General features: G+C 36.9%; 1 protein-coding gene across 3 annotated transcripts in view; it reads left to right on the top strand.

The window, feature by feature from the left end:
• Positions 1-21,700, top strand: part of ZC3H13 (zinc finger CCCH-type containing 13) — a 149,206-nt gene that overhangs the window by 63,978 nt on the left and 63,528 nt on the right. For all 3 annotated transcript variants that reach the window (XM_004376592.2, XM_023731593.1, XM_023731592.1), the window contains exon 9: positions 7,880-8,077. In XM_004376592.2, coding sequence (XP_004376649.1) covers positions 7,880-8,077 — 198 coding nt within the window. The remainder of the gene's footprint in view (positions 1-7,879; positions 8,078-21,700) is intronic.

Here is a 21,700-nt window from a genome sequence, read left to right on the forward strand (position 1 = left end):
GTTGGGAGTTTTTTAATTACCTTTTCAATCTCTTCTTTTGTTATGGGTTTATTTAGTTGTTCTACCTCTGTTTGTGTTACTTTAGGTAGCTAGGAGTTTCTAGAAATTTGTGCATTTCCCTTAGGTTTTCAAATTTGTTAGAGTACAATTTTTCATAGTAATCTGTTATGATTCTTTTAATTTCAGTTAGGTCTGTTGTGGTAGTAGCCATCTCATTTCTTATACGGGTTGTTTGCTTCCTTTCCTGTTTTCTTTTGTCAGTTTAGCCAATGGTTTATCAATTTTGTTAATCTTTTCAAAGAATCAGCTTTTGGTCTTGTTAACTCTTTCAATTGTTTTTCTAGTCTCTGTTTCATTTAATTCTGCTCTATTTCTTATTATTTCCTTTCTTCCGGTGCCTGAGGACTTCTTTTGCTGCTCTCTTTCTATTTGTTCCAGTTGTATAGTTAATGTTTTGATTATGGCCATTTCTTCATTTTGGATGTATGCATTTATTCCTATAAACTGACCCCTGAGCACTGCTTTTGCTGTGTCCCAAAGGTTCTGGTGGGATGTATTTTCATTCTTGTTTGATTCTGTGAAATTCTTTCTTCCATCCTTAATTTCTTCTGCTATTCAGTAGTTTTTGAGCAAGGTGTTGTTCAGTTTCCATGTGTTTGATTTTTCTTCCTTGCTTTTTCTGTTGTTGGTTTCTACTTTTATGGCTTTATGGTCAGAAAAGATGCTTTGTAATATTTCGATGCTTTGAATTTTGTTAAGGCTTGCTTTATGGCCTAATATGTGGTCTATCCTGGAGAACGTTCCATGTATGTTAGAAAAGAAAGTATACTTGGCTGCTATTGGGTGGTATGTTCGGTATATGTCTATGAGATCAAGTTGGTTGTTTGTAACATTTAGATTTTCCGTGTCTTTGTTGAGCTTCTTTCTGGATGTTCTGTCCTTCACTGAAAGTAGTGTGTTGAAGTCTCCTACTACTATTGTGGAGCTATCTCTCTTTTCAGTGCTGTTAGTGTTTGTTTTATGTATTTTGGAGACCTGTCATTGGGTGTGTAAATATTTATTCTAGGTATGTCCTCCTGGTGTATTGACCCTTTAATCATTACATAGTGTCTTCCTTATCCTTTGTTGTGGCTTTTACTTTAAAGTCTGTTTCGTCAGAGATTAATACTGCCACTCCTGCTCTTTTTTGAGTGTTGTTTGCTTGATATATTTTTTTCTGTCTTTTGAGTTTTAGTTTGTTTGTGTCTTTAAGTCTGACATTTGTCTTTTGTAGGCAGCATATAGATGGATCGTGTTTTTTAATCCAGTCTGCCACTCTCTGTCTCTTCATTGGTGTGTTTAGCCCATTTACATTCAGCGTAATCGTTGATAGGTATGAGTTTAGTGCTGTCATTTTGATGTCTTTTTTTGTGTGTTCACAGTTTCTTTGTTCCACTTAATTTTCTGTGCTGGGTCGTTTTTCTTCATTTATTTTCTTTTCATCTTTTTCATTGTTGTTGATTTTGTGTTTGAGTCCTTATATTATTCTAGTTTTTTATTTTGACTTGTAAGATTGTTAGTTTCCTTTGTGGTTACCGTAATATTTAACCCTTATTTTTAAGTTTATACCAGTCTTTTATTTCTGTATATCGCCTTGACTTCCTCTCCATATGAAAAATCTGTTTGTACATTTTTTAAGTCCCTCTTTTCTGTTTTGTTATCATCTTTTACATATTGACATCTGTTTCCCTATTTTCAGTGTTTTAGCTTTGATTTACTTTTTGACTTCCTTATCTGGGTTGATATCTGGTTGTTCTGTCCTGTGTTCTAGTCTTGGGTTGTTATCTGATGTTACTGATTTTCTAACCAGTGGACTCCCTTTAGTATGTCTTGTAAGTTTGGTTTGGCTTTTGCAAATTCCCTAAACTTCTGTTTATCTGGAAATGCCCTAATTTCACCATCATATTTGAGAGACAGTTTTGTTGGATATATACTTCTTGACTCGTGGTTTTTTTCTTCAAGTCTTTATATGTATCATCCCATTGCCTTCCTGCCTGCATGGTTTCTGCTGAGTAGTCTGAGCTTATTCTTACTGACTCTCCTTTGTAGGTGATTTTTCGTTTATCCCTAGCTGCTCTTAAAATGCTGTTCTTATCTTTGGTTTTGGCAAGGTTGATTATAATATGTCTTGGTGACTTTCTTTTGGGATCTGCCTTATGTGGGGTTTGATGAGCATCTTAGATAGATATCTTGTCATCTTTCATGATATTAGGGAAGTTTTCTGCCAAGAAATCTTCAACAATTCTCTCTGTATTTTCTGTTATCCCCCCTGTTCTGGTACTCCAATCACTCGTAGGTTATTCCTCTTGATAGAGTCCCACATAATTCTTAGGGTTTCTTCATCTTTTTTAATCCTTTTATCTGATTTTTCCTCAAATAAGTTGGTGTCGAGTTCATTATCTTCATTCTCACTAATTCTGATTTCCATTGTCTTAATTCTGCTCCGGTGACTTTCTATTGAGTTGTCTAATTCTGAAATTTTATTGTTAATCTTCTGGATTTCTTATTTCTGTCTCTCTATGGAATCTTGCAGCCTGTTAAATTTGTCATTATGCTCTTCTCTAATTTTTTAAATTTCCTCTATTGCGTGTCCTGCGTTTTGCTTAATTAGCTTCCTAATTTCTTGAAGAGGTGTGTATATTAATCTTTTGTATTTCTACCTCTGGTCATTCCAATAAATTTTCCTCCTCCGGAAAATTTCTAGATTCTTTAGTTTGGGAGCTTGCTGAAGCTATCATGGATTGCCTCTTTATGTGATTTGATATTGACGGTTGTCTCCGAGCCAGCAATAAGTTATTATATTTGTTTACTTTATGTTTGCTTACTGTGTCTTAGCTTCCTGTTTTGTTTTGATGTGCCCAAATAGGCTGCTTAGATAAGCTAGTTTGATTATTGGCACCTTTGAAGCGCTTGTGTCCTATCACCAGGTGGTTAGACCTGTTACTAAGTATGTGAGCTCAGGAGTCCCTACTCTCCCTGTATGGATTCAGCTCAGGTGCCCAGGTTGATAACCAGCAAGTGTTTGATGTAGGCTCTCACTTATAGTCCTAGACAGATACAAGTGATTGATGTAGGCACAAGCATCTGGCTGCAGCAGGGGGACACACTCTGAGCAAGGTAGGGGGCTGATGGCCACCCCCGAGTTTCCAGGAGGAGGGTGTGTTCCTGTTCCCTAGAGCGCGTAGGTGGGTAGGTTTTGCAGCCGGAGTATGAGCACCTAATGCTGTTGGCTGTAACGACTGGGGGGCACCTCTTATTTATGGGCCCCTATAGTAGGTGGTGTAGGTGGTGTCAACTGTCCTCAGGCCCGTAATGTGGGTAGATGAAGACCCTGCTTAATGGGCAGAGCAGTGTCAAATGTCATGAACCTGCTACTTCACAGCTGAAACAGTTGAAGTTAGAGTTACGGTATATAGTCTGTTGTACTGCAGTAATGAGGGCCTGTGCTGTTGAGATGGGCCCACACAAGTCTATGCAGGGGGAGAGGCACTCAAAAAGTCCGTGGATCCCTTATGCCTGTGCCTAGGCAAAGGAGCTGTGCGTACCCTGGGTTCTTGGCTTAGGGGAGCCGGCAGTTTATTTTTTCCCTCTGTTTGTTTATTTGTTTACTCTCCAAGGCAGGGAGAATGGCTCCAGGCAGGTGATGGATCCTACTTCTGGCCCACGGGACTTGGCATTTGCTGAAGCCGGTCCAGGACCCAGTGCAGAGCAGGGAGCAGGGAGATAAATGGGCGAGAGTTTTTTCCCTAAGGGGGGGGTTTGATCTGCACAATAGTCCATCGCAAGTACTTATATTTCGCCAATCCAGGGCTGCTTCTCACTGGTTCTGTGTGGCTGTGTAGACTCTCTGGGGCTTGGTCTCTCCTGGTGCAGAAACCACACCGCCTGAGTACCTCCGCTTGCCTGCCTCACCGCTCACACCCGAGCTGATCAGGCCTGGAGGGCTCAGGCTCTCGCCAGGTCAGGTCTGGCAACTTCTCGCTGCTTCCGAACCGTTTCTCCCTCCCCCTGCCACTCTGTCTGGTTCCTCAACTCTGCCTTTGATATTCAGGGCTCCGACATTGCCGTATATAATTAATTCGGTTGTATTTTCGGGTCTTTGTTGTAAGAGGGTCCACCGGAAGTGTCTGACTACTGTGCCATCTTGGCCCCCCTCTTCATAGAAAGTTTTGATAACTGTTCAAATGAAAGGTTAGTTTCATCATGCACTGATCCATTAATCTTTTCTTACTATGTTATTAGTAATTCATTTAGTCTTCAGTGAATATTTTACATGAATAATTACATTAATTTAACACCATGTTTCCTGTATTCTGAGATGGTGACTCAGAATACTAAGATGAGTCTAAGATGTTGACTTTAAGATGCACCTTTGATTAATAATAGGAAAACATGGGTCTGGAAAGAACTACATTAAATGTACAAGGAAAACATTGACTTGAGTATGACATCTATTTAACCATGCAATTTACATTGCTTAAAGTGGGTCAGGTAATCAACTTTACTTTCGTTGCTGGGCCAGACTATATACTTTTTGAAGGCATTTTAAGCAGTAAGTATTGATTAGAATTTCAGTTAAAATTCAGTAGAGTAGTGTAACCAATGTCAGGAAGGCAGCTCAAGTGACAATCAGGCAAACACACCTTGGTCTTACTCGATTCTTGTATTGAATGGACAGAGATAAGTTCTGACTAATTAAAACTTGCGGGTCTCTCTGAAAGCTGACTTTTTTTGAGGGGGGCATTATATCATGAAATACAGTCTGGTAGTGAGATTAACCTGATCTGGGGGAGGCAGTGCATCTTAGAATCAGCAAATGTAATATCTAGTCTGCTCATCTGCTTTGTTATTCTTAGTTTTATTTGGTAAATTTTTGTGTAATAACTTTGTACAAAGAAGTGTGAAGCATGTCAAAAGCTATTCAAAAGAAATAGTTTTGAGGAGAGAAAGGGTCTAAAAATGACGGACATAGACAAGAGTGCTCTTTGCCACAAGTAGGGTGTGGGCTTTGTGCCACTAAAGATAAGCAGATGACTTAAAAAACGTTGAAAGATCTTGTTGACTTCAGATTGCTGAAACTAATTTTGGCCCCTTTCATTTGGAAAGCCCTTGAAAACCCTAAATTTGTAACATTGTGTTTTCCAACCAAATATATTTTTAGAGGTAATGTGAAGAAATTTTGCACCTTACTAAGTGTATTGGAGTGATCCTGATTGTTGTAATAGGTAAATCCCATGATGTCATTGGTTTAACAGAACAGAAGTTTATTTTTCTCTTAAGTCAAAATGACTGTTTCTGATTAATAGGGGCTCTCCTATACGTGGAGATTTGGTAACCCAGTCTCCTTCTGACTGTGGCTCCACTTTCTTGGACTTTCAAGGACACCAAAGAATGGAATGCACAAAGAAAGAAATTGAGTATTGTATTTACTTAGCTATCTAGTTTACATTCCTGGGAGTGTGAGAGCTTTTTGTGAGTCAGGCCTGGAAATGTTTGATAAACAGGTAGCTGTCACAGACAACAATGTGAAAATACACTTTTTGTCAAGAATTCCGACATCATTTTATCTTGAAAATGTATCTATAAAACGTATCTTCTAAAATTTTTTTATATAGATGCCAACTATTACATTTACCTTTTAAATGGAAGAATTTCTTAGAAATGCAGGTATTTATCACTTATGTTTTGTGCATGAAAAGTTTGAATCTTCATAAATATGCAACAACATATGTAGCTAATTATGATTCTTGGCAGAAGACAAGGATGGAAAATAGATTTTGCCATATTTTATTAATTTTTTATTTGCTTAAGTGGTTAATCCTACCTGTGATAATGAGAAATAGGTATAAGGACTAAGCTAGATTTTCTGCATGTCTGCCATGATTCAGGTGATTTTATACTTTTTATCTTTTTGTAATCTTATCAGCAACTTTGGGGAAGGGACTATCCACTACCTTTTTAGAGCTACGGAATATAATGACTAGAGAACTCATGGGTCATAGGAAGTTAGCTCCAGGATTTAGGCTTAAGTCCTCACTTATGAATATCCATAGAGAGTGAAATGAGCACAGTGGAAATTCACCAGATGTATGAAAAAAAAATGGCTACCGAAAAACAGAGTACCAGACTGAAAAGTCAGCGTAGATAGCTTACACAGAAACAGTTGATGCAAAAAATAGGCACAAACTTAAATTATAAATTTATATTTTTAGTACGATTTGAGGATGTTGCATTGACATGATGACAACAGTTGGTCTTGGAAAAAAAGCAATATGTGTACAGGGACTTTTTGGAAGAAAAAGATTTTTATGCTGAAAATAGCACAATAATGAGATGGTCAAATTTAGAAGTAGTGAAGTGGGTACTACTTAAAGAAAAAATTACAGACTTTGAAGACAAACTTGAGATACCAGAAAGCAAAGGAGAGATGGAAATGACAGGAAATTGAAACATGGAAGACATCCAGGAATTCAGTAACTGTATATTAAGGAGAACCAGAGAGACTGGGTATTTGGAGAAATGATGAAATAAAAACAGAAGAATTTGAATAAAAGACTTGAAGTTTCAGATTAAAATGGCTTATTGAGTGTTGGAAAAGTTTTTAAAAAAAACCTGGACTTACCTTGGTAATTTTTTGATTTCCAAGGAATAAAGTTTTATAAGTATCCCAAGAGAAAAAACAGGTAACCAACATAGGAAAAAAATTGACTGTCTTTGGACTTTTCGTCTATAGTACTACATGCTACAAGATATTGTAATAATATTTACAGAGCTCTGAGGGAAAAGGTTTGTGACCTCAAAGTGCCGTATCCAGTCAAACATTGTTCAGATATGAAGCAAAGATAGGCAGTTTTTGGTGTGTAAGGGCTTAAAGTTATATCACTTATATGAAATCACTTAAAGTATTTAAAGTATCAAATGAAAGCGGATGGTCTATATGCAAAATTCAGTTCCAGGTAAATTAAAGACTTAAATGTGAAAGTCAAAATTCCAACATTTTAGGAGATCATCTTTGGTATCTCAGAGTTAGGATAGATGTCTTAGAGAAGACTCAAAGATTCAAATGAGTGTTTTCTGACAATTTCATTTGTAGATGATGTAATTTTGTGTCTTTTATAATGATAAAAACTTGGAAGCCACCTGTCAAACTTACCAATATTAGATTATTTGTAGAAGTTTTGGAGCATCTATTTAAGGAGATTCTGTACAATTCATAAAAATGATGATGTATGTCTACTTTTTGTTATAGGAAGATACACTGTATTTAGTACAAAAAATATGTACAGAACATTATGATTGGATATTCTGTGTGTGAGAGAGAGAGAGACAGACAGACATGGGGAAAGTCTGAAAGTATATCCCAGGTGTTAGCAGTAGTTATCCTTGGGTAGTGGAATTATAAGTTATTTTTACTGTCTTCATCTACTTTTCTATATTATCCCTGGTTTTATTTTTGTTTTGTTTTGTTTACAGTGAAGACGTTTATATGCTAATAAAACAGTACTTTTTTACTATTAAAAAAATGCAATTGTTTAATTTTATATTCTTTCCTTGTTTCAAAGTCTTTTCCCACTCCATGTCTATCTTTTCTCAGAAACATCCTTTTAAATTTTATAATAATAAGTGGGGTAACAAAATATGTGGCAAGTAAATTAGTTCTTTGCTCATTTCTGTGTTTTTTCTTTCTGGGTATTGGTTGCTGATATACAAAATAGTAAAGGGCACTGATTGAAAGGATTATTGCCTTTTTTAAAAAGTAGTTAAAATGAAAAAATATATATATCCATATGACCTTCCAAAAGTATTTGGACCTCTAATGATGGCTTTGTGTTGCCTTCAGGACTTCAAAAAGCAACCAAAGTAAAAAGAAAGGACCTCGTACCCCTAGTCCACCCCCTCCTATACAGGAGGATATTGCTCTTGGGAAAAAGTATAAAGAAAAGTATAAAGTAAAAGACAGGATAGAAGAAAAACCAAGAGATGGAAAGGACAGAGGACGAGATTTCGAAAGGCAAAGAGAAAAAAGAGAAAAGCCAAGGTAAGTAAGATTGTATGTTTTTCAGATTCTTAACTTTTATAGAATCTGGAATATTTACCTTTCAGAAGCTTTTAGGCTTTAGTGTAATTCTGTTTTCATTTTTGACTGTGTATGTGTGTTTATTCCTGTATCGAGTCGTGGATAACTCTAAGCATTAACTTTTTGATGTAAGGAGAATTCAAAAAGCTGGGTAGTGAAAGAACTGGGACCTTTCTGTAAAATCTGTTTATTTTGAAATTTAATGATTATTTCAAAATTTAGACTTTGGGTCACTGCATTGACTAATTTAGATTCCTTGTATTTTAACAAATACTGTCTCATAAACCGGTTGCTCTCTAAAGATAGTACTTCTAAAAGGTTTATTTTCAAACTGACAAATGAACTCTTAATTTTTTAAATTCATTTATTTGATGTTATTTAGAACAGATATCTTATTTCTAAGACTCAGCTTAGAGGTAATATTTCCATTTCACATGATTTAGGTAATGCTTACAAATTTGATAGGGCTGCATTTCCCTTGTTCATTTTTTATTCATTTTCAAATTTATTCTTTCATGAAGTTAAGATTTCCTCCAGAAAAATTTAGCTCTTTAGCGAGATGTCCGTCTCTTTTCTCATTGAGTTACGGTGTAATGGAAAATGCGGAAGCTTTGAAGTTCTGCAAATAGGAATTTGAATCGTGATGCTTGATGTGAGACCTCAAACAAGTTACTTGTTTTCTGTGAGCCTCTATGTCTTCAGCTGGAAAATACATGATACCGCCTCATAGGGTTGAAATAAGGATTAAATAGAGAGAATGCTTAAAATATAAAGTACTCAATAAATATACTCTTCATCATCCTATTTTAATAATAAACTAAAGTGTAGAAACATTTAAAAATACCTTTCTATTTGTGTGTTTTCACCTAAACTACGTGGTTAATGGAATATAGCCATAAAGATATTTAGATTTTTTTTCTAACTTTCCTACTTTTTTCTAACTGATAATTATGCAGTATCAGAATCTGAATTAGCTTCTAGTAATACAGGCCCAATATGGCGGGCTTAAGCACATAAGGATTCACTGTTTATGTTGTATAGTCCTATGATTTTGACAAATGCGTATTAACGTATGTCTACCATTACAATATACAGAATAGTTTCACTGCCCTAAAAATCCCATGTGCTCCATCTGTTTATCCCTTCCCTCCCCCCAACCACTGATCTTTTTGCTGTCTCTCTAATTTTTGGAAACCCCGGTGGCATAGTGGTTAAGAGCTACGGCTGGCAGTTTGAATCCACCAGGTGCTCCTAGGAAACCGTATGGGACAGTTCTTCTCTATCCTATAGGGTTGCTATGAGTTGGAATCGACTCATCGGCAATAGGTTTTTTTCTTTTTTCTAAATGGTTTTGCCTTTTCCTGAATGTTTTATAGTTAGAATCATGCAGTATGTAGCTTTTTTGGACTGATTTCTTTTATTTAGCAGTATGCATTTAAGTTTCCTCCATGTCTTTTTGTGGCTTAATTAGCTCATTTATTTTTATTGCTGAATAATACGCCATTGTATGGATCCACCAGGAGCTTTGGGGGTGCAATGGTTAAAGCACTTGGCTGCTAACCAAAAAGTTGGAGTTTCAAACCCACCAGCTGCTCCAGGGGAGAAAGGTGTGACAGTTTGCTTCCATAAAGATTTAAAGCCTTGGAAACCCTGTTGGGCAGCTCTACTCTGTCCTGTAGGGTCGCTATGAGTCAGAATCGAGTTAACAGTAGTGGGTTTGGTTTGGTTTTTATGGATCTACTACAGTTTGTTTATCCATTCACCTATTGAAGGGCATCTTGGTTGCTTCCAATTTGGGGCAGTTATGAATAAAGTTACTATAAACATTCACGTGCAGATTTTTATGTGGACAGATGTTTTCATCTCATTTGGATAAGTACCTAGGAGTGTGATTGCTGAATCAATGGTAAGTCTATATTTACGTTTGTAAGAAACTCCTGGACAAGGTTTTAAAAAGCTTGCTGGGTGATTCTTTTTTCTTTCTCTCTCTCTCTCTCCCTTTTTTTTTTTTAATTGTCCTTTAGGTGAAAGTTTACAGCTCAAGTTAATTTCTCATACAAAAATTTATACACACACTGTTATGTGACACTAGTTGCAATCCCTATAATGTGACAGCACCCTCTGCCTTTCCACCCCGGGTTTCCTGTGTCCATCCAACCAGCTCCTGTTCCTTGCTGCCTTCTCATCCTGCCTCTAGCCAGGAGCCTCCCATTTAGTCTCGTGTATCTGCTTGAACTAAGAAGCACACTCTTCACAAGTATTATTTTACGTTTTACAGCCCAGTCTAATCATTGTCTGAAGAGTTGACTTCGGGAATGGTTATAGTTTTTGGTTAACAGAGAGTCTGGGGGCTGTGTCTTCTGCGGTTCCTCTAGTCTCAGTCAGACCATTAGCTGGGTAATTCTAATGCTCAGCAAAGTTTGGGAACCACTGATAGAAGGGTTTATCCTCATTTAAAGATCCTCAGAGGGAAGCACTTTAAGGCTGATTGAGTGTTCCACAAAATCGTTGAGGATCCAGGCATTGTCTGTCTCCTTATGCATGTGTCCTTTCTCAAGGTCACGTAGTGGTTGAATATGACTTCTCATACTTTAGCCTTTATATCCATAAGCAAGGCAGCCGAAAAAAGGAAGGGAAGAAAGCCTTAATTTTCCTGGAAGTCTTACACACTATTTCCCCTTAAATTTCATTGGCCAGAACTTAGCCACATGGTTATATCTAGCTACAAGGGAGGCTGGGAAATGTAGCCTTTTACTGGACATATACTTGAACCAAGTAAAATTGGGGTTACTAAGGAGGATGGAAAAAGTGGATATTATAGTTCCTGCTACACTCGGTAGATACCATTTCTATTTGTGTTATTAAGTGATTAACTAGATTTTTAGAGTAAAAGCAAAGTTATCTGGCACTTTATCTGGAAAGCTCTGTTAACTGATGTTTGTAATACCATTCAAGATACATTCCTGACACAGGAAGCAGTTAATATAGCTTTATAAATTCAACAAAACCTGGTCTTTTCCAAAAAGTAGATTTTGGTGATAAGCTTAGCCTTTCTTTATCTTGAGAAGGGATCATGTTGTGTAACTTATTTAGATGAATCCAGTTTTTTCCCTCTTGCCCTGTGGTGACTTAAATGAGTCAGAATGATTGTGCCAGCTGATGCTAGGATCTGGGAAGCTATGCAGTCTCCCTGCATTGTGCCTGATTGGAGCAATAAGAGAATGACTGGAGCATCACAGTTCTTGAACATGTTTTCCTAAAATATACTCTATTTTACTGAATCCAGTAGGTTTGTTTGTGAAAATTATGTGTATATCAGATTTTATAAATCATATTAAATGTTCTTGCTGGTTTATATTGTATCAAAGTAGTCTTTATTCTTCTCTAGTGGTTCTTGGCTACCTTACTGTCATACTTTGACCTGGACTCTCTCAGAGGTGATTCTTAACATATGTCCCTGGATAGTTCACTGTTTAAATGATAATGTATTTTGTATTATGAGGAATTTAGTGTTAAACAAGTTGAATCTTTGTTTTGCAGTTTTTCTCCCTGTCTCCCCCAGGAGCAACAAGATATGCCTGTGACTTGCCTGTTACTCATTAGATAGAAAAATTTGAACTTGGTTTATTTCTTCTGTCTAAAGAAGTAGCATACCTAGGAATACTGAAGGACTGTGTAGGTACCTGAGTTGCACTGGAGCTCTAAAACCGTATCTGATGAGATTGAAAAAGGGCATTTCGATAAAGGAATTAATGTAATTTCTTAGGTTTTTAGGTGAGTCTTTTATTTTGATTTATCCCATTATTGGGAATAAGGAATTTATTTATTTTAAAACCAAACACTATATTAAGAATCCTTGTCACTGCTGTTATACTGGTGTGGTAATTAAAGGTTAGTATCTATCTCTCTTCCTTGGTTTTTAAAAATGTTATAAAAATGTTATAATGGGCTTATTAGGAATATTTTGGTTACTGTGATGTTTTTTCCTTAAGTAAAAGTATGCGATTTCATTTTTTCATCCAACAGTTCATTTGAGTACCTAGTGTGTGATACAGCAGTGAACAAAAACTGCATTTCAGTGACTTTGTTGTCAGAAGCTTTGTTTCCATAGGTAGAAGTAGTATAGTAATTACATGTGTATGTGTGTGAAATAATATTTCAGAATATGGATTTTTTTTTTTTGTCTCCTTCCAAGCAAGATTCTGTAGGGCTGTTGGATTACTTACATTTCTTAAAGGATGATTCCTTACTGAGTTACCAGAAGCTTATACATAGGCATGGCATAGGTGATGCAACAAACACACACACACACAATCCTGTGACTTTATATTCTTCTGTCTGTTCTCTGTGTCTCAGTAGGTCAGTCTTCTGGATCAGGGGCTTCTAACTTGAAGTCCATTGGTGGATTATAGGAATCTGCAGATTTCTTAATTTGTGTGTAAAACTTTGCCTGTATATGTGTGTGTGCACGTGTGTTTCAGTGATGGAGAGGGTGCACAGAGCTTCCCAGAAAAGTTCATATCTCCACTTCCAAAAAAAAATTTAAGAATCGTTCATCATTCTTGAGGCCTCTGCCCCTGATCTAGCATTGAGGATTTGAGGACTTTCCTCCCAAAACCTTCATTGGCCATGTCAACTTTGTTAAAAATATACTCTGTTCCCAAGGTATTTGTTAATTTGAGTAACACTAAATTCTGTCATGTGGTTATTTTTTAATTGAATAATTTGGAGACCACCTTCTTAAAAGGAATGTTATTATCAGTGTCTTCTAAACTGATCAGTAGACTTTACTCAGCTTTGACTTATTTATGCAGTGTTGATTAAAACATGAATATGCCTATTTATCCAGAAGGATTTTTATTCAATCACTGCTTTTAGAAATACAGCATTTTTCTGTAATAATTTGTTACGTATACTCTCCATGATCTGCTCTGTACAGAGAGTAGTAAAATCCTGATTACCTGAAACTCAACTAACTAACTTTTTTTTTTTTCTGTAAATTGTTTCAGAAGAGATGAAACTCACAGGAAAATTAAGTTCAAGTTAGGCGTTTTGTTATCGCTTGTGAAGGGAATGTTCTGTTGGTATCGATATTCCTAATCTATTACATCTAGATAATCCTAAACAGGATTATTTATGATGATGTTTCAGTGGACATGTAGTATCTTTTTTTAATCAGTGAAATCTATATTCTGCATATATTCCTTTGCTAAATCAAAAAAGTGAACCAGTACATTAGTATTTTAAGAATAAGAACTTAAACACTTTTTGGAAGTCAGTAAACAATTGCATATAACTCATTCTGCCAGGCATTTTTGTTAAATATGGTTTTATATGTTTCAGTCAGATGGTAGGTTGCACAGCTAGTTTTAAAAAATCATTCCAGTATAATTACCTGAATGTGGAAATATACTTACTAATAAGAATATAAATTTCTGGATAGGTCCTACTTAGATTTGAAAGACGGATATAATCATTCAAAACTTGCTGGCTTTGATTTCTATAATTACTGCCAAACCAATAATCTTATATTCTTTCACTGATAGTACACATTTATCAAAATAATTGAAACCAGAATGTTTCAGATCATTGATAGAGAATATCATCTATTAGATTCATTTTTTGGTTTATTCAGCATCTGTTATTCAGGTTCAAATACCATGTTCTGGACTGGTGAATTTCACCCTGTGGCCATGAACTACAGGACAGGGAATATAGACCTCTAATTATTTTGAGGGATCTGTGAATCCATGTGTGCACTAAGTGTTTTCTGTAGATTGAGTAATACTGTCTTGAGTAAATGCATACAGATGTTGCTCAATTATATTTTGGGATGGAAAAATACTACATGAACATTATTATGGAACATTTCACACACATTAAAATGTGTAGAATGGTGTAATAATCCTCATATATGTCATCTAGCTTCAGAAATTATACACTTATGTTCTCATTTCATTTATACCTGTATCCAGTAGTATTTTGAAGCAAATCCTGGACATCATATAATTTTGTCTGTATATATACCAGATGTATATTTGAGATATATATACTGATATATATTTTAGTATATATCATTAAAAGGACATTTAAAATATACATATAGTACTAAACTAATATCACACCTAAAATAAAAAAACAGTTGTGTAATTTTAAAATACAAACCTTAAAAATATTGCTGAATTTGTAGTAACTTCTGTAATTTTTTCTCAGTTGGTGGATAGTAACACAAATAACATCATGAAAGGATATGCAGACCTTTTAATATTAAAACGTACTTTGTATTCGAGTTAGGAGCCCTGGTGGTGCAGTCGTTAAGCACTCGGCTTCTAACTCTTAAGGACGGCAGTTCTAACCTACAAGCCGCTCCATGGGAGAAAGATGTGGCCCTCTGCTTCCGTAAAGATTTACATCCTCTAAAACCCTATGGGGCAGTTCTCCTCTGTCCTGTAGGGTCGCTGTGAGTCAGAATCGGCTCGACAGCAGTGGGTTTGGTTTTGGCGGGGTACTTGAGTTGAGAATTATTTGTCTGAGGCACTGTCGTTTTTTCTGCATTTAATTAATAAACTCAGTTTATAGACCTAAAAGGTGCTCTTATGTGAATGCTATTTTAGTCTGGGGGTATGAAATTAAACCACTTGGAGAAATTTGGTATATAGCTGAACATAATTATATAACACAGTAAACTTACAATGTTGTTGTTGTGTGCTATAGAGTTGATTTTGACTCATAGCAACCCTGTGTGACAGAGTAGAACTGCCCCATAGGGTTTCCTAGATGTAATCTTTTTTTTTTTTTTTTTTTTTTAATATTTTATTGTACTTCAGGTGAAGGCTTACAGAACAAATAGTTTCTCATGAAACAGTAGTACACATGTTGTTTTATGACATTGGTCAACAACCCCACAACATATTAACCCTCTAAATTCTCAACCTTTTTTTTTTTTTTTTTTGGTGAAAATACACATAGCCAAAGATACACCATTTCAAAAATTTCTACATACGCAGTTCAGTGACATTGACTACGCTCTTCCAATTGTGCTGTTATTCTCACTTAAGATGAAGGCTTACGGAACAAAATAGTTTCTCATTTAACAGTTACTACAAATGTTGCCCTGTGACAATGGTTAACAATCTCACAACACATCAGCACTATCCTTACTCAACCTTGGGTTCCCTATCACTAGCTTCCTTGTCCCCTTCTGCCTTCTGGCCCTTGTCACTGGACTCCTGTACCTCGTTAGTCTCATTTGGTTTTATCGGGCTGTCCACTCCCAGGCTGAACAGTGAACCTTGGAGATAACTTCACCACTGAGCTAAAAGGGTGTCTGGGCCATACTCTCGAGGTTTCTCCAGTCTCCTTTAGGCCAGTAAATCTGGTCTTTTTTTTTTTGTGAGTTAAAATTATGCTCTACATCCTTCTCCAGCTCTGTCCAGAACCTTTTTATTTTTTTTAATTGTACTTTAGGTAAAGGTTTACAGAGCAAACTATTTTCTCATTAAACAGTTAATATATTGTTTTGTGACATTGATTGCCATCCCCACAACATGTCAACACTCCGCTTCTCGACCTTGGGTTCCTCATTACCAGCTTTCCTGTCCCCTCCTGCCTTCTCATCCTTGCCCCTGGGCTGGTGTGCCCATTTAGTCTCATTTTGTTTTTTGGGCCTCTCTAATCTTTGGCTGAAGGGTGAACCTCATGAGTGACTTCATTACTGAGCTATAAGAGTATCCTGGGGCCATTCTCTTGGGGTTTCTCCAGTCTCTGTCAGGCCAGTAAGTCTGGTCTTTTTTTTTTTTAGTTAGAATTTTATTCTACATTTTTCTCCACCTCTGTCCGGGACTTTTCTATTGTGAACTCTCTCAGAGTAGTTGGTGGTGGTAGCCGGGCACCATCTAGTTGTGCTAGACTCAGTCTAGTGGAGGCTGTGGTGGTTGTGGTCCATTAGTCCTTTGGACTAATTTTTCCCTTTTGTCTTTGGTTTTCTTCATTCTCCCTTGCTCCCGACGCGGTGCGACCAGTAGAGTGTGACAGAGTAGCCCCATAGGGTTTCCTAGGCTGTAATCTTTACAGAAGCAGATTGCCAGGTCTTTCTCCCATGGAGTTGCTGGGTGGATTTGAACTGCTAACCTTTTGGTTAGCACTCAAGCGCTTAATTGTTTGTGCCACCAGACCTGCTTAAACTTAGGATATACCCCACCCATTGCTGTCAAATCAATTCGGACTCATAGTGACCCTATAGGATAGAGGAGAACTTTGCCCCGTAAGGTTTCCAAGGCTGTAATCTTTATGGAAGAAGACTGCCACATCTTTCTACCGCAGAACAATTGGTGGGTTCAAACTGCTGACCTTTCAGTTGGCAGCCAAGCTCTTAACCAGTGTGCCACGAGGGCCTCTTCAAACTTATGATAGACAAGTTAAAGATGAAATAGTTTGTAGCTATCAGAATAACGCAGTTGAACCAAAAACAAAGAACAACAACAACAAAAAAGCCTTTTATTAGTCCAGTTGATTGGCTTGGATTCTCATTTTTGGTGTGATATTGGAAAAATTTTTTGAGCTCAGGAGGGAAACTTGTTTCGCAGCCCAAATCTAGTGTTTTGTTCTGTTGTACATAGGGTCACTATGAGTCAAAACTGGCTCAGTGGTATCTAACAACAACAACAACACTTTTAACCTTTGTGGAATTGAAGACTTGAGAAGAGCATTGTTCTCAAGTAGTTTTGGAGAGGTTTTTAGTAGGAGGAAGTGGTTGGGAAGTTTAGCCTTGTTTCAGTAATTGGTTCAATCAGAGATGCCTAATGTGGTGAATAGAGTCCAGAAATTCAGCTGGGTGAAAATTTAGGGCTGAATTATAGTGATATTAATCAAATAACTGAGGCAAACCCAGTGTTCCCAGCAGGAAGCTGTACTGTAAATCTATCCCAGTATGGCACCACCTGGTGGCAGTTTTCTCACTGAAGATTAAATGACCACAGGAATGATTCTGGGTCCTTTTAACTCGACGGGACTTCTTAGGTAGTGGCAGGGATTTCAAGAGTCTCCCTTGTTCTGGCGCCCATTTTGTTGACGTGATCTTAGGAGTGTGGAGTGGGGACTTAAGAACCATTCTTCACCTCCCTTTCTCCCAAGACTGGATTGCCTGCTATTTCTTGGCATGATCTGGTCCTCTCCTTCTTATCTTCACCACCCCATCTCATCCCAGTAGAAAATAAGAACTTTAACTTGCTCCAGTGGGTAGAGAATAGGAGCCCGCTGTCTTAATTCATGTTATGGCAGTGTGTGTTGTTTCTGGGATTTCTTGTATTTAGAATACGGATTTTCTTATTCCTAGAGCTTAAAAACAGTCTCCTTACATGTGCCCGGGATACCAGCTGCTTTTCTTATTCTGACCTTTGATCACATTGGTGGGTACAGTTTTTAGTTCACTGCGTCTTTGATCAGATAAGTATATGTTAGGCTGCTGTCTTGAACCAGATTCACAAAAATTTCGTTATTTAAATTATTCTGGATTTAAATAGCACTACAGAATGTGTTGATTTAAGGGTTATCTTAACATTTTTCATTCTTAAATTGAGACTTTTGAAATTTCATTTCTTTGTAAATACAAAAATGAAATCTGACCCAAATTATTTACTTTTATTTAGATTTATTTTTGTATTATCTAGAACTTCTTCTCCATACTTTAAATCAAATCTGTGTTATAAGTACTATCATACATTTATGAAGGAGAGATCTTTCAAAGGATTCCCATAGACAAAAATGTCCTAGTTCTGTTGGTTGTTCAGTTAGAAGTTGGTCCTCTTCCAGGGAATATTTACCGCCTGCTGCAAAGGGGCAGAGGAGCCCTGGTGCCTCAGTGGTTAAAGCGCTCAGCTGCTAACCAGAAGGTCAGCTGTTTGAACCCACCAGCCACTCTGCAGGAGAAAGATATGGCAGTCTGCTTCCATAAAGATGACAACCTTGGAAACCAAATGGAGCAATTCTACTCTGTCCTATAGGTTTGCTATGAGTCAGAGTTGACTCAGCAGCAGTGGGTTTGGTTTGGTTTTGACAGAGGGGAAAGGAGCCCTGGTGGCGCAATGGTTAAGTACTCAACTGCTAACTGAAAGGTCACTGCTTTGAACCCACCAGCCACTCCATAGGAGAAAAGACCTGGTGATCTGCTCTTGTAAAGATTACAGCCTAAAAAAGTCCATAGGGCAGTTCTAGACTGTGCTGTAGGGTCACTATGAGTGGGAAATAACTCGACAGCACACAACAACAGCTTCAAAGGGACAGCAGGGTACTAGGTCTAAAACAAATCATCATACAGAAACATTTTCTTTATCTTATTGGTCTATTTAGGTGAGTAAGATCTTGCTAGGTTTTAAATGATACTTTCCTGCCTGAAATTCTCCAGTGATTTCCCTAATGCTTAGAATAAAATCCAAACCTGTACCATGACTCCATTATCATCTGGCCCCTGCCTTCTTTCTGACTGTCTTGTGATTTCTGCCCACCAATAAATTGTAGCTATGCGTGTTCTTTCTGTTCTTCTCACATATCATCATTTCTCCTGCCTCCCTTATTCTTACTCAGCCTTCTGCATGGAAAACTGCCCTCAGTTCTTTCAGGTCTAAGTTCAAATATCATCTCCTAAGTAGAGGCTCTTTCCTAACTAAGCGAATAATTTATTTTATAAGGATCAGCACAAAGCTGGTTCCTATGAGGCCGAAGTTAAAGATGTCCCAAATGTCTGACTTTTCCAGGCTGCTGTACCACTGCATCTCTAACATCAACTACTCTCTCCCCTCAGTACTCTCCCTCCTGTCTTTGGGTTCTGTAATTCACCACAACGTGTGACAGAACTCATGAATTGTACAAAGGAAATGGCTCATGTGGTTGTGGGGGCTGGCAAGCCCTAAATTCATGGTCAGGCATGGGCTTCTCCCAGGCCACGTGGCTGCAGGGGCTGACGAACCAAAACTGGCAGTTCAGACCACAGGCTACTGGCTCACAAGGCTATGGAAGCTGGCAGATCAGGTCAGATGATAGGCCGCTGGCCCATGGGGCTGTGGAGGTTGGTGAATCCCAGAATCAGCAGGTCATTCAGCAGGCTTCTGGCTCAGGTCCCAAGAACTGGAGGTCAGTTAATCATGAACCGGATGTGGGATCCAGATGCACAGAGAGAGGTCCCCACCAGGTCATTTCCATATATACCTTAGATGCAGGCCACACCTCAGGGAAGGCCATAACTTGAATAAGGATGGGACTTGAGTCACGACCTCCTGCAAGGCTTCCACCCAAGACACACCCTACACCAGTCCAGTCTCATCAATGTGTAAAGGTCAGGATCTACAACACATAAAATGGAGGACAACCATACAATATTGGGAATCATTGCCTAGCCAAGTTAACACAAACTGGAACCATCACAGGTTCCATATACCTTATTTGCATAGTCCTGCTCAATCATTGTGTGAGTCACAAAGACCATGGCTAGAAGGGCCATATTAAGTAATTCATTACACTGCACTTAACAAGCCACCGTAAGTAGTCCACCTGACAGACTGTTTTCCTTTTCTTTTGGACCTAACAGTTTTGTTTTGCTTTGTTTTTACCTTGTTTTATAGACTTTGTTGTATTAATTAGCTGTAATTGCCTTGCTTTTTTGTTGTTGTCTTTCTAGACAGACTAATTTTCAATCCTAGTTGTACCACTTGCGAGCTGTGAAACCTGTTTCAGTTTATTCATAGAGTTGTTATAAAGATTAAATTAGACAACATATGTAAAGCACTTAAAGCAGTGTTATGCACATAGCAATACGGTACATGTGTTAGCTGCTGTTGTTGTTAATACTATCATGTTATCATGTTAGTCTTTTTATCTGTCGTCTTCACCTCTGTATCCTCAGCACCAAAAATAATGCTTGAGGCATAGAAGGTGATTTAATATTTGTCGAGTGAATTAAAATGGCCTATTATTTTAAGAAGAATAAATTTCTTTGTAAAATAATAAGACTGAAGTATTTCTGTTTGAAATGTGTCTTATGTTGTATTTTACCACTGAAGATAGAGTTGATTATGATACTGCCCATAGCCCATTTATTTTGGGGGAAGGAGTATACTTTTTACATGGAGATTTGAAAGGTTGAATTATAAATGTTAGTTACATAAACATATTTTCATATTTTTGAAATAGAAACAATTTATTGAGAAACATTTGTATTGTTATTTTTTAAGAAAGTCTGGAAATAACATACTGGTTTACAGGTGAAATTATTTGTGTCATGAACAAGAGGAGTTTTTCTTTTTAAATTACTTAACCTTTTCACATTTTTTCTGAAAATGAAATATACCCTGCATATTCACACACCACATCATGTCTTCATTATAGGAGCATTAAAAAGTTTTTTTCATTGGAATCTATTCAGAGTACAGACTGGTTTTCCCTGTCTGCTATAAATGACAGTGCTCTTGCTGACAGTATGCAGATTTGTGTTTTAAGGTATTAAGCTTCTCTTCTTGCAATAAATTCTTTATTTGAATTCTAGATGTCACCTACTCTCCCTCTCCCCCCACCCCATAAGAAAACAGTAATTCTAGAGGATAAGAATAGTTAATCTGGACTTATTGCTATTTTAAGTTTAAATATATTTTCATATGTCTTTGCTGTAGTCTGTAGCCAAAGTGCTAATAATTTTGGTCAGATTTCAAGATGGTTTTATTACTTAGTCACACTTTTTGTATATGCAGAATGGACATAAGTCCAGTTAGGCACACATACATAATCTGACCCATTTTGTTTTGATAATCATGTCCTCTCTTTTTGCTGTTTGTTCTTCGTTCATCAAACTCTAAAAAGCATAGTAACAGAGAGGAAAACATAATGATGTCTAAATTAGTAATTTTCTTAAACTTTTTTTTCTCTGCAGGATGGGTAAGAAGAAAGAATGTGATTAAAAGCCACAACTTGATAACGCATGGGCGCTCTGGCCTTATATGATAGTTTGTTTTTCCTAAGCTTGAAGTGAAGTTTTTTTTATTCCATATCATTCACCAAAATTGAGTAGAAACATGATTGGGCAATAATGTGGCTTTTAAAAGTATGTGTATGTTTTTTTAAGTTCTGTAGATTAATCACCAAAAGCTGTTGTACACATTTTAGAAACAATTTTGAGTATACTTTAGGAATAAACTCAAAACTAACCAAAATGCCTTTTCAATGGAGAGCCCCATTTTTTATTTTATCAATTTAGGTAGATTATGTCACCTTTACCGTTTTAGACTAGAACCTGATGAAACTGAAATTAAAAAGCACCAAAAGACAGTGATTCTAATTCTCAAACTTGAATTGATTTTTCTATTTAATAGGATGCATTTGAATGACCATTAATCATAAATGTTTTCTAAATTTGGGTAAGGCCCATTGGGCATTTCCACTTGTATGTGTAAGTAAATAAATTTCTGTTTAGAATTGGTTAAGTTATAGTGGCTTGATTGCTTAAATATTTTAATATGACTAATAAAAATTTTTATTAAAAGCTTAAAGTTTCAGTAGAATCATAGATAACTAGAATGATTAAGCAAATTTGGTATTCTA

The sequence above is a fragment of the Trichechus manatus genome, unplaced genomic scaffold (assembly GCF_000243295.1).
Source record: "Trichechus manatus latirostris isolate Lorelei unplaced genomic scaffold, TriManLat1.0 scaffold00044, whole genome shotgun sequence".
Classification (NCBI taxonomy): domain Eukaryota; kingdom Metazoa; phylum Chordata; class Mammalia; order Sirenia; family Trichechidae; genus Trichechus; species Trichechus manatus.